The sequence below is a fragment of the Saccostrea echinata genome, unplaced genomic scaffold (genome assembly GCF_033153115.1).
Source record: "Saccostrea echinata isolate AGI-Se365-2 ecotype Australia unplaced genomic scaffold, CSIRO_AGI_Sech_v1 ptg000054l, whole genome shotgun sequence".
In the NCBI taxonomy this organism is placed as follows: domain Eukaryota; kingdom Metazoa; phylum Mollusca; class Bivalvia; order Ostreida; family Ostreidae; genus Saccostrea; species Saccostrea echinata.
Window position 1 is genome coordinate 8,816,926 of NW_026889803.1, and position 14,544 is coordinate 8,831,469.

General features: G+C 32.1%; 1 protein-coding gene across 4 annotated transcripts in view; it reads left to right on the top strand.

The window, feature by feature from the left end:
• Positions 1 to 14,544, top strand: part of LOC133172043 (carboxypeptidase D-like) — a 35,945-nt gene that overhangs the window by 4,793 nt on the left and 16,608 nt on the right. For all 4 annotated transcript variants that reach the window (XM_061306845.1, XM_061306846.1, XM_061306847.1 and 1 more), the window contains 7 exons: positions 257 to 422; positions 4,595 to 4,763; positions 7,367 to 7,529; positions 10,561 to 10,658; positions 11,571 to 11,743; positions 12,202 to 12,386; positions 13,594 to 13,755. In XM_061306845.1, coding sequence (XP_061162829.1) covers positions 7,373 to 7,529; positions 10,561 to 10,658; positions 11,571 to 11,743; positions 12,202 to 12,386; positions 13,594 to 13,755 — 775 coding nt within the window. In that variant the 5' untranslated portion in view covers positions 257 to 422; positions 4,595 to 4,763; positions 7,367 to 7,372. The remainder of the gene's footprint in view (positions 1 to 256; positions 423 to 4,594; positions 4,764 to 7,366; positions 7,530 to 10,560; positions 10,659 to 11,570; positions 11,744 to 12,201; positions 12,387 to 13,593; positions 13,756 to 14,544) is intronic.

Genomic DNA, 14,544 nt, shown 5'->3' on the forward strand with positions numbered 1-14,544 from the left:
ATGATGTGTTATTTTGTCGAATTTACTTGGTCAGTTTCAATTTCAATTATCTTAAAAGCATATTTTATCTAATTTTATGTATTGACAAACAGTTGTTACGGGCATTTTAAACAGCTGACTTTTAAGTAGGTCAATACCCATGTACCTCTCCATTCCTTAAAAGTAATGAGCCTTGATCGTCTCCTTACTCAATTTTAAGGAATGGAGAGGTACCCAGACATGACTCTTGTAAATTCTATAACTCTTCTTTTTATAGGTGCCATAGAGTCATCAACCCATCAAAAGTAGCAGAAAGCAGCATTTATTATTCTTTGTAAACAGTCCCTGATCAACTTTATTACTATTGTTTAGTAATATGATGAATAAATAGGAACATCAAAGTCACTGAGACTATAATTTTTGAGGATTAAGAAGCATAAATGGTGAGTGTATAATTAATTTTAATCCAAGTGTAATTTATTATGCATCCATCTACCTACTCAATTTAAAACCAGAAGTTCTGACAATACTGTAGCTCTACTGGTTTGTATTTAAAATTATAAGGAAGAGAAAGATGAATTTTCAGTTAGGAAGAATAACTCGATCCTTTCAATTATCTGTTTCTTTGTATTGGTATGGCATAACAAAGAATTTGATAAAATGAAGTGCATTTAAAATAAATATATTTACAATAAAAGCTGCCACTGATAAGAAAATCTGTCTATAATTTAAGGTAATGATACTGTAGAGAATGTGGACATTTACATACCTGAAGTGAATATAGAACCAAACAATAAACAGCATGGAGGTAATTGAACAACAAAACTGTGACCACTTCAATATACTTTAAAATGAGTGACAAAAATTGCTTCCTCTGTTCAAATTGCGATGAAAATATTTCATTATTAATATATTTTGCAACAATTAATCAGTGATAGAACTTGTAAGAGACAGAAATACCTTTGCAGATATTTTTTCATGCATGTTGTATTCCTAACATGTATATTTAGGTATAGCTTTTTTCTTGATTTTTCAAGCTGCAGTGAATTAAATTTTAGTAGAAATAGCTTTCTATAAACCTACAGAAATTATATTTAACTTGTCTGAACAATGTCGTATGGTATGAAAGTATTATAAGTAGGATTCATTGCTTGGCTACTCTTGAGCAAAATGTATATCCAAAAGTCACAACCTCCACTAATTTAGAATTATTGTTCTTTATAAAATCTTAAAATTTTATCTTTAGAATTATTGCTTTTTCCTAGAGGTCAGGTAAAATGCTAATTATGCACTTTTGTGACATCTTCATGTGTACAAAGTTTATTGAAATTGGACCAAACCTCTAGAATTTCACAGAATTTTTTATTTAGAAGTTCACAGAAATTTTATTTATCTTGTGGAGTCTACTTGTATACTAAGTTTAACTGAAATCAAATGGAAACTATAGGAGCTGTAGGAAAATTGTTTCCAGAGAGATGGAAGATGAACAGTTTAACATTGTATAAACTCTTTGGGTCTTTAATCAGTAGAGCTACATTTTTAATTTCGATTTTTAGAGCTACCCTTGTCCATGTAAATGTCCCTTTGTCTCTCTTTAAATTTTGAGCAGTAAGTTAGAAAATGTATATTCTTATTTGCATCATGCATTGGTCTAATGGAGACTTAAAAAAGCTTGGATGTTTTGAGGGCCAGGAGGTCAAAGGGTTTAGCTTCTGTTGCTCAAGAAAGATTTTTGTTTTCCCTCCACAACTTTTGGATGGGGATAGGATGTTCATATTTGCTCAACACGAAAATCTCTTTACTATTTTGAGCATTACAAAGGGAGAAGTTATATAGCTTCATATACAAGAGAAAAGCATGTGTTTCATCACATTGCTGACAAATTCCCCTCATCATATTTCACCCCCATCTTCTGTTAGATTGTCATTACAGGAAAAAACTGCATTTAAGTGAGAGAGGGTTGTTCCCCTTTCAACCACTGATGAATGGTATCAATTATTGAAACCATTTATATCCAGTGTTTAAAACACGAAGTGATAAAATTGGAGACATTTTGATTTTTAAAGAAATATAATGCTGATTATTTTTTTCAGACTTGACAGATTGGGAACATTTAACTATTATAAAGAAAATTTCTGAATTTTAACATTATTTTACCCTTGGAAATCCACTTTAAATTTATAGTTAGTTTAAATTATACTCTTTATCATAAACTCAAAACATAGAATGGATTGAAAATTGATTTTAAAAAAATATTGTGGAAGAGCTCTTTTCAAATTGGCTCCTATGAAACCCATAAGAAACACTTGATTTCTTTTAAAGCTTTTTACAAATCAGTATTTCATTTTTGTCGTGCATCATTATAGCAAGGCATAAATTATCAAACAAACAACGAAGAACAACCTTGCATACTTAAAAGTGAACATATAGTAAGCTTTCCCTGATTAAAATTCAACTGTTGTCTGTTGTCATTGTCATCATCATAAACTTTTTTACAATTTCATCTTCTTCTCCAGAATCACTGAGTACCCTTGGATGAACATCCTCACAATGTTAAGGTTTTGTGATTTCGGAACTCCACACAAACCCTTGACATAAGTCGCTATTTAAAAGTTGGGCTAGAAAGCTACTATTTCATTTGTTCCTGGTCTAGGACTGGAACCAATCAGCTACTATTTCATTTGTTCCTGGTCTAGGACTGGAACCAATCAGAAAACAGCTTTTATTGTTGGAAAGTTCTGTAAACAAATATGACTCATCTTTAAAATGGAAAGTGTCAATATTGTAGAATTTGTGACTAGTTACATTAAACAAAACATCGAGGATAAATTTTTGGACGATTGTCCTCCTAAAAACCACAAAAGATATGCTCTGGAGTTGGGCCATTTGAAAACGACAGATTTGAAAAAATATATTCTCATTGGTTAGTTTATAATTACCCATTACATCATGTACAAACCCAGCTTTTAAATAGCGACTTATGTCAAGGGTTTGTGTGGAGTTCCGAAATCACAAAACCTTGACATTGTGAGGATGTTGGATGAAGGGAATTCATATTTGGCCCTCTTCCAAGGGGAGATAATAATTGAGTGGGGTCATTTCATATCTTCTTCTCATTGAAAACAAAAGATGAAAATTATAGAAAGCTGTCTGACATAATTTAGATCCATAGTGTGGACTGAAGTTGTTCAAATCATGACCATCCGGGGTAGGGTAGGGCCACTATGGTTAATCAAAGTCTTACATAGGTATACAGGGTTGTCCTTAAGACCCGGGGGCCGGTAAATTTCCCCGCCTATTATGATGTAATCCCCGGTTATTCTCCTCAAACCCCTGTAAGGAGGAACCCTAGACCCCCTTCTACTTTTTTAAAGTCCCCTGCTATTTCGATTCTTAGGGACAACCCTGGATACATATATATATATATATATATATATATATATATATATATATATATATATATATATATATATGTATATATATATATATATCCCCTGCTATTTCGATTCTTAGGGACAACCCTGGATACATATATATATATATATATATATATATATATATATATATATATATATATATGTATATATATATATATATCCCCTGCTATTTCGATTCTTAGGGACAACCCTGGATACATATATATATATATATATATATATATATATATATATATATATATATATATATATATATATATATATGAAGAAAAATCTTCTCAACAACAGCAAAGCCATGGTCAGTCATATTTATATGGAAACATCCACTTAAACAATAAAATGCTTTCTTTGGTTGTTAGTACAGGAATTAACGTCGCAGCAATTGCAGAAAAAATACATAACCCGCGTAAGCATTGTTTATATTTATATCTTTATTAAAATAAAAACATTCAAAGTAAATTAAACAGCAAAGCCATGATTAGTCATATTCATAAGGAAACATCCTCAGATAGTGTAGACTCATATTTGTTCAAAACATGACCCCAAGGGATAGGGTGGAGCCACAATGGGCAATCAAATTTTTACATAGGGATATAAAGGAAAAAGAATCTGCTGATGAAAAACAAGAAGGGCCATAGTTACTCAGGTGTGCATTATGGCCCATGGGCCTCTTGTTTAAATTTATCTGAAGAAATGTTACTCTGAAGACTATTGTGGCCCTTTTATCCTCTAATTTTATTGACATCATACTATCAAAACTCACTTTAAAAACATATTGTCCTGTACTGTGCAGTAAATCACGAGCTGACACCATTGTCAAATGAGATGAATGTTGAAAGGGTTTGATGAACCATACGACCAAAAAGTGTTTGATAATTTTATCAACTAACTGTGTTTGTTCATTGCTTCTTGTTGACAGTTTTATGTTTTACATGGCTATATCAGTCCTTCAATCTTAAAAAAAAAAGGCAAAACAAGTATGTTTTGCAATTGTGAGGTCATGTGCAATAAGCCACTGGCTTTAAATATCAATATACAATTCACTTAATATGGAAACTTTAAGAAATGCCTTAACCCCTCGAACAGGAACAAATTAGATAACATATAACTCTCTACTTGTATGTGCATGGTACTTGCAGACAGTTGTCTAAATTGAGAGGATATAATTTACATTCCAGGACTGTTTACCTGACCATTCTTTATCTTGTCTATATATACTGTTACCCAGAGACTGAGGATACCTGCCATATAGATGTCTGATTTTAGGAATGTGAAGTAGATCTCTTGTGTGTGATCTATGCTGAGGATCCTCCCTGACATCTTTATTAATTTAAAACTCTGCAACAGGTAAGATGTTTTCATGACAAACATGTAAATTTTCATAAAATATTTTTTAACAGAATTAAAATTTTTGAATTTTTATTTGATGCACTCTTTGAATTTATTTAAATTTGCAAAAATCATTAGATAAAAACATTGATTCATTTACTTGCTCTCTTTTTTCTATTAGTAACCTCTACCAAAATTGTGAAATTTGTGTCCCTTCACTCTTGCTAATATGATCAAATTTTGACATTAGATCTTGAATATATATATACATGTATCTTCTATATTCAAGTACATAATATGTGCAATAATTTTTTTTTACAATTTTTAGCTCACCTGAGCCGAAGGCTCAAGTGAGCTTTTCTGATCAAAATTTGTCCGTTGTCCATCGTCGTTGTTGTTGTTGTTGGCATCGTTGTTGTAAACTTGTCACATTTTCATCTTCTTCTCCAGAACCACTGGGCCAATTTCATTCAAACTTGGCACAGAGTATTCTTGGGTGAAGGGGATTCAAGGGGAGATAATTACAAAATAGCAAAAAATTAATGGCATCATTGAAGAATCTTCTTCTAAAGAACCAATGGGCCAGGAAAGATGAAACTCATATGGAATCATTGTCAGGTAGTGTAAAGTTAAATTTGTACAAATCATGTCCCCCAGGGGTAGGGTGGGGCCACAATGGATGATCAAAGTTTTACATAGGAATATATAGGACAAATCTTCAAAAATCTTCTTCTCAAGAACAGCAAAGCTGTGATTGGTTATATTTATGTGAAAGTATCCTCAGGTGGTGTAGATTAAAGTTTGTTCAAATCATGACCCCCAGGGTTAGGGTGGGGCCACAACGGACGGTCAAAGTTTTACATAAGAATATATAGGAAAAATCTTTTAAAATCTTCTTCTCAAGAACAGCAAAGCTATGATTGGTTACATTTATGTGAAAGTATCCTCAGGTGGTGTAGATTCAAGTTTGTTCAAATCATGACCCCCAGGGGTACGATGGGGCCACAACGGATGATCAAAGTTTTACATAGGAATATATAGGACAAATCTTCAAAAAATCTTCTTCTCAAGAACAGCAAAGCCATGGTGGGTCATACCGGTGTTTATATGGAAACATTCTCAGATAGTGTAGATTCAAGTTTGTTCAAATAAATAACCCCCAGGGGTAGGTGGGGCCACAATGAAAGTTCAAACTTGTAGGGAAAAAAGTCACAGTTAGTCAAAAAAAAATATGTAAGCATCCTAAGTTAGTGTAGATTCAATTTTGTTCAATTCATACCCCCCCCCCCCCACTCCCTTTTAGGGGTAGTTCGGGACCACTTATGTATTTAAGATTTTCAATACTAAACTGATTTTTGCGTTTTTCCTAGCCACAGTGCTCAGGTGAGCGATGTGGCCCCTGGGCCTCTTGTTTTAAGCAATATGATCTACTAAAATTGATATTTGTGTCCCTTCTATGGGCCCTGAAAAATGAAATAGATTAAACTTTTAACAAATCTTCTGTGTCCTTGTATAGACTTACCCATAGATTATATTCCCTTGCATTACTGATATTCCACTCCCCCCCCCCCCCCCCTTCTTTGGCTCATTGCACAAATTAAGTTAGATATGTTAAAAATGTGTTGAAGCTTTTTAAATGTTCTTCTCTCATGAACAAATAACAAACTATGTATCTGAATACATTTATGAGCCTATAGCCTTCTACTAAAACAATTAATGTAATTCTTATAATAGAGGTTATATTTGTGTTTAAAATGGAAAAAAATGGGATCTGTCAGATCTTATTGCTTCCTTTATTTCTATGAAATGTTTATAATAACTATGCCACCCTAAATATAAAATTAGTATTGAAATGTGTATAAGAATGTCAGACTCTGTCAGAAACTTTGAAATAGAGAAACATTTCATATATATTATTTATATATTTTTTATAGTTATCTGACAAATAGATGGTCAATGTTGGCTATGGCACAAGGTCATTTGGGGAAGGTCATTAGAGCATGCAGTATAAAATTCTTCTCAGGGTCATAAACCTTTGTAAAAGTTAAACATTTAAGGCAATGTAAGCTCATTTTAAATTCTCTAAATCTAACTTTCTAGTCATGCTAGTAATTGGAGGAAAATTCCAAAATGTCAAGGTCACTGGAAGTAAAGCTTGAAATTTTTTGGGGGGCCATAAGTAAGAAAAAACAGAGGAGATACTCACTTATAATTTGAAATAAAAATATCTTGTGTAGCAAGTTTGTCAAGAAAACTACACAATATGTCCTTGGTTTACCCACTGAATGTTAATTCGCTTGATAGCGTCCTTGATTCTAAGGTCCTCAATATTGGAATGACCATTTAAAAGAAACTTTTCTTAAATATTTTGATAAGAAGTCAATGAATATAAGAAATTATAAATTGGATCAATAACAATTTTGCCTTGATAGTTATTTGCCACCTGTGATAGGTTAAGCAAACACAAACAGTCATTTCAAAAATGAAAAGGAAATATGATACTGTTAACTACCTTATCATATCAAATTGATCCGAACTTTTGCCATAATCAATGTAATTACTTCACAGCTGAAAGAAGTCAGGAAAAAAATATGTTTTTTTTTTTTATATGAATATTTCAGGAAAAAATGAAGATTGTTTTCTTGAGTGTGCTCCTCTGGGGGAGTGTCCTTAGTCTGGACTTTAATTACCATGACAATGTGCGTCTCCAACAGTTCCTCCAGAACATGTCTAGTACCTACCCCAACTTGACCAAGCTGTATAGCATTGGGAAAACTGTTGAAAGTAAGTAGAAATGTGTTGAGATGTTTGGATGTTAGGAATCTCTGTAAGTTTTTTTCTCTGTTCAGTGAATTCCTCTCTTTCAAAAACCTACCTGTCTATTCACAGAAACACACAGGCTGATTATATTTATATAATATACATACTATATATTCATGCAAATGACATCATTCAAAGGATTTGATTTTTCTAATTAAATGATATATTTAAAATCAATTCTTGGTAGTTATGCTACATATTTACCCTCCTGGGGTAGAAATACATATAAGTATCTACAATCATTTTCAAACAAGTGGAAAAATTTTCTGTTCAAAAAGTTTCATGCTTGTCAATGAACAAAAGCACCAACAGAAGGTAATGCCAACTGTTTTAGAAAAAAAATAATTGACATCATTCATCCATCAGAATATGTTCAGAATGTTCACAAATAAGTGCTGTGAAAATTATGTTATTCTTTGAAATTTTAGTTACTATTGGTTATCATGTGTGAAATAGATTTTTCACTTCTGTAATTACATGATTACATGACTTTCATGTAATTATTTAATTACACCTTATGGAAAAGGTCCGTTCTGGTACAAAGTTGGTTACTTCAGTAAAAACTGTGTAATCTGACACCTGTGCAATCCATTTCACTGTCACTGTGAATTCCGATCTTTATTTTTATTCTTATTTTACTATTTACCATGTTCTTCACAATTTGTTTATTCGAAAAATTTGTCTCCCAGTGCATGCCGGATTAAGCAGGTTTCACTGTATGTATGATTTCAATAGTAAAGTGATATACACTCTATGAATCTGGATCTAAGTTTAATCTGTGGTATTAAATCGGAAGATTTGAAGAATACAAGAAGTAGCATTTTCTTGGTTCTGCATGAACACATTCTAATAGATTAGAGATGTCAGTCCTTTTCTCCTAAAACACTGGGCTCTACTTGTTGTTTGCGCTTACTGATCATTTACAAATTACAACATATTGAAACTTTTCACCCAAAAGAAATATTTTACCATTTGACTGAAATCTATTGTATTTCCACCTGTAATTAAGTTATAATGTGAATCATCATACTTCTCAACATATTTAGCTTCACTTCTGAAACTATACTGAACCAATCTAACCTAAATTTTGCATGCAGCATCTTTTACAATACTTAACAAAATTTTGGAATTCAAAGGTCTCCATCCCCCTGGGGTATGAGTAGTGGGAGCTGCAGTGTTGTAGCTCTCTCCAATATTTTTAATCTGATGTCTTTAGGAGAAAAAAATTGAGAGGGCTACATTATACAGTTAGAGTAGTGGGGCCAAATTTTGTAAAATTGATAAATATTAAACTTAACCATGATTTAGGCCTTAAGGTGTGCCTTCAATGATTATGAATGGAAAATGAATGGTGAAATTTTTTGGGTATTTAACACCTTATTGACAAACTTTATTTTGGATGATCATGAGACATCTATCAAAACTGTGAAATTCAAGTAAGAGAACAAATTAAAATGGCAACTTGCCAAGGATAAAGGAGCAGAATTTTGATTTAGATCCTGTTATAAATCACAATGTTATATCTATTTTTAATAGCAGATTACTCTTCTCTACTTAGATTTGTTAAGCATAAAAAAAGGTTAAGCAGGTAGAATTGGTAATTTATGAGTTTCTAAAGCATTTTCAAACAACAAGAATATATTGTTTGTTTTGGACATATTTTATTGACAATATGTCAAAGGGATTGGACACAAGTTCCAAAAACTTGGGTAGTGATCTTCTAAAATTTTAACTTTCAAGCTCAGACATTAGTCACTTATCTTTGTTATTGTTTAATGTGAGGGGTTGATCTAAAAATAATGTCATTTGAGGTACAGTTGAAAGACATGCACTAACAAAACTCTATTATCTTCATCATTCAATTCATGTTAAATACAGTTGAACTCTGGTATCTCAAACATCAATATCTTGAATACCATGATATGATAAAGATTTCAGTTCCTCAAAACATGGCTCCTCAGGGGCCAAGAAAGATCAAAAGTTTTTCATGGAAATACAGTATATAGTAAATATTAAAAATAGTAAAAAAAAATTTTTGAGAACCACAAGGCTGTAAATTTATCTGCAATCATCGATCTTCATGAATGGTACATATTGATTTATATTTGTTTAAACCATGACCCCCAAGGCAGGGATGTGGACAAAAAGCAAGTCCAAAGACTCACTTAGAAATGCATCAGAATAGTCTATACAAATCTTTTCAAAGAATTAGTCAAAATACAAAATGTCAAAATTATTATGTAAGCAGTCTCAACTAGTGTATATTTAAGTCTGTGCATAAAAAGGGTCTTACAGCAGGGGTGGGACACAAAAATGTACTCTTAATACGCTGATCTATATCTGGAAAAAAATGTTTTCTCAATAAGTATGGGGATCAAATTGTTAGACTTTAATGAAAGCATCCTTATGATATTTTGATTCAAGATTGTTATGTATGGCCACAATACAGTGGTGTTGCAGTGATTAATAAAAATCATATTTCTGTGAAATTCTTTTAAAACACTACTAGTCTTACATGAACATCACTGTACAATAAAAAAGGGACAATTTCAAGTCCATGTGCTACTTTCTTTCTCTTCAAGTAAAAACCGTTTGTCAATGAGCATTAGTTTGATCATATTCTTCTGATGGTTGTATGTATCTTATACCCAAATTGAGAAAATTGTTAAATAGAGCCAAACCTCATTATCTTGTACCTCGTGGGACCAAGAAATAATCTTTGAGATATGCAATGATTTGAGATATCCAGGTTAAAATACATTAAGATCTTTTACCTCACTTCAAAGTTCAAGATAATGAAGGTCAACTTTAGATATAAATGCAATTGGCACAGCCCTGAGTGATTTAATTTTTGTGCTCCTTTGGTCTTGCCAAAGTCAAATCTATTTCAAATTTAAGGCATATACTACAAAATAGTTTTGTGCTGGATTGTACTTTTCCATTATTGAATGAACAGTAAAATTTTTCACATTTTGGATGTTCTTTCTATTTTCAGACATGGATCTGTGGGTTATTGCCATTGGAATAAATCCAGATAGACACGAGACACTGCGACCTCATGTCAAATATGTAGGCAACATGCATGGGAACGAGGTAACCATTGACATCTTTTATTTATGTCAAGATGTTTTTATCAACCCTTAAAGTCCATTCACACATTTCTATGAATGCATGGTGTTGATACTGGAGTTTAGATCTTAAAGGTTAATTGTGTGTCTGTCATACTCAGTTTCGTTGTCATGCCTTTGGAACTAATTACTTTTTCATATTTTCAACAGTTCCTCTCCAGAACATGTTGGCCATTTTTTCATGGGTCAATTTCTTAATAAGGTGACACAGAATGTTCAAAAAGACTGAATTCTGAATAAAAAAAACTTATCATTTCTATGTACAGTACAACTTGGTTATCATGCTTATAGCAAAGTCCTTGGGACTTGTGGATTAACTTTGCTATATCCACAATTCATCATTATCCAATGGCATGTAAAAAAATAATTCATAAACATATAATTATAGAAGGAATTCACAGGATATATGTTTCCCTTCCAATGACTACCAGTTATGTTAAAAAAGTTAAAAGTTAAAAATACATCCTAGTATTTTTGAATTGAGCTTATTTACTGGAACCCTAGGCAATCATAACGGTGGTAAAATATGATTCAATACCAACATGGTACATGTTTAGTAAATATCAGTAATAAATACTTTAATAATTAATGTCAATTTATATCTTTAATTATTTGGACTTTAAAAATTTTCCTTAAAGATGTAAATTTCATTATCTGCTGTTTTCAAGTTCATTTAACCGTATAATTTTTTCAAAGAATTGTTAAGAATGTAGCCATGCAGAGACCAAAAAAAAAAACCCATTGCAATTAATATCTGTGGATTGGCTGTATCCGTCTTTGTATAAAAAGAGTTTGAATAAAGGTTTAATACAGACAGTGATCCTGCATTGTATTCTCATATTCCAGTTGCCACTTATTTAAATGACTTCGTTGACAGGTTGTAAGTCGTGAGGTCCTGCTACATCTAGTGGAATACTATCTGACGTCATACGGCAACAACAACACAATCACACACTTCCTCAATAATACTGTAGTCCATATCATGCCCTCCATGAATCCAGATGGTTTCAGTCAGGCAACTGTGGGGGACTGCTATGGAATTATAGGGAGGCAAGTATTTATAAGCTGCTTATTTATATGTGTACTGTGGAATCATAATTGTTCGTGGGGGACCAATGTTTGTGGATTTTGTGGGTGATCCTTACCCATGAATTCACATCTCCATGTACTATAACTTAGTCAATGTATCAGGTGATCAAATCTTCTATATACACAAATAAGTCCCACAAAGTTACATTCCCACAAACAGTAAAATTTTGTTTACCTACAAACTTAACACCCCCACCAATTAAAATGTTTCCACAGAAAAATAGACAGACAGTTTATTTATCAAGAAAAAAGTTTTTGTTTTGTTTTATCATAATGAATTTAATTAAGTTATATATTTCATTTTGTATACTGGTATATATTGGTAGAACAATTATAAACAATTGGGATTGAACAGCAAGCATAAAATCTATCACCCAGGCTCATCCAGATGTGACATAAATTTCTCTTCATAATTCCAGAAGTAACAAGAATGGGTATGATTTGAACCGGAATTTTCCAGACTATTTTGCTGTAAATACTGCCCCGATCCAGCCAGAGACCTCCGCTGTAATGAACTGGACTCAACAGATACCATTTGTCCTCTCAGCCAATCTACATGGAGGAACACTAGTTGCCAACTATCCCTTTGATAATTACCCAAATGGTAGGAGGGCACGAGTCAATATATAAGCTTACAATATCAAAAATGGTTAAATTATAATATACATTTATTTACTGTGTTTCAGGGCAATGTGTGTTTTGTCAGACCCAAGAACCAAACTGTTTGCCAGAGGCTGTTAAGCTGAAGGCGATCAGTTCGGTTCGAGGGGTCGACAAAAGGCATGTTGCCTGAAAGCACAGTCAATAAAAGTTTTGTTATACCTTTTATTTTAATTTTTTTGACATACATGTATCTTGTGCTAGCTTCCATGATGTAGATTTCTTTCACCTGCACTGCAGTTAAGGTCAAGATCTAGTAAATGAAAGGTGCCTACAGATTTATCAAATTTGAGAAATAAATTCCTTTAATGATGCTTAATAATTTTAGCTTGGTCAAATAATGTGTTTTGGGGCATATGTTGTAGGTAAACAAGATGAAAAATCATATTTTAAACTGTCATTTTCAATGAAAAATTAAGAAAACCAGTCATGAACATGGGAGTTTTTTCCATATCGGACAAAGGAAATGTATCCAAATTGCTTACAGTCTCTCAGAAAATGGTAATTTGTGTGTTCCTGGCCTCTTCTTTAAAATAATGTCAAATTTAATATAAGTATCGGGGTTACTTTTCAAATGATTTCAAATTGAATTCCATGAAAATACCTTATTTTCTACAGAATTCTATCAGAGCCATAAAGTACAGGAAAAAGAAGTTGAAATTGATTATGACGTCATAATGGATCTAGCACCACAAAGTTAGTCTAAATCATTTACTAGATCTTGGCCTTAAAGTAGGTGAATTCCATCACTGTCAAATACCAATGAATGCAAATAAGATTTAGCTCATCCTGCCTACAGTGTGATGTAAGCGGTCCAATATCTCATCGGCAGGTCCAAATTTCACTCTGCAGTCAAACACTGAATTTTTTGGGACCGCATATATAAGAAACAATTTTTAAAGGTATAACAATGAGAATTTCAACAGGTACATATGAAACTAAACAGGCTCAAAAATTAAACCTACAGAATATACATATATAAATTTCAGTTTCTTAGAGTCAATAATCTAGAATCACAAGAATTGAAATTTTTAATGCAATGCTGGAAGTATCAAATTGCAAACATTTCAAAACAAAGAAATTTATGAATTGTGAACATCTAACACTCAAATGTAACTCGATTTCTTTCACTTTATTCATATTTTTTTCAGCCAATGGTAATCCTAAATATGTGACTTCTCCAGATGATGATGTATTTATTTCGATATCTAAGACGTATTCCTACAAACACGGCAACATGCACACAGCTAACCATTGTGGGGACAAATTCCCAGAAGGCATAACCAATGGTGCTTTGTGGTATCCAGTCACTGGTATTTTCCTTACTTTAAATTGTTTCAAAATGAACTTTTGATATTCAAAGCTCTGTAAAGTACAGGAGCAAATATATTTTTTAGGTCATCCGAGTCACTCAGGTGACCGTTTTCGATCTATATTTGTCCATCATTTGCTAGTCGTGAACTTTCGAACATTTTAGCTTCTTCTCATAAACCACAAAACCAATTTCAACAAATTTAGCTTTAATGCATCTTTGGGCAAAGGGGGACGAAAATTGTGAAATTCATGTTCCCTGCCCCCTTAATTAATCTTGACTTTTAATATAATAATTTCATATTTGAAAAATACTTCTTAAAATAAAACAGGTTATTAGACTTCAACTTGTGTTGTGATTATGATATAAATATCAATAATAAATACTCAATAGATTATAATTGTTTTATTACATGTATGTATTTAAAATGTTTTGTAACATTTAAGTATTTTCTATACACTTTATACACTTCATTATTATACATTTGCTGTGTTTTTCTACTATAACAACTATGAAATTGATTTTAATGCTACTTGCGTAGAAATTTACATGAAGAAACTCGCGCAAGTGCGACCTTACAATGAGGCTACAGAGACATTATTTAAAAAATATATTGATATTGGGAATCGAGATATTCAAAGTTTTTTAAGTTTTAAGTTTATTTTTGCTGCTTTTAAAGATGTAAAATGTAAATATAAGGAATGTTTTTAAGTTCGTGTAAATTATTGGTGTGTAAATCACACAGACATTTAGTTTATATTTGCTGCTTTTAAAGACGTAAAATGTAAAT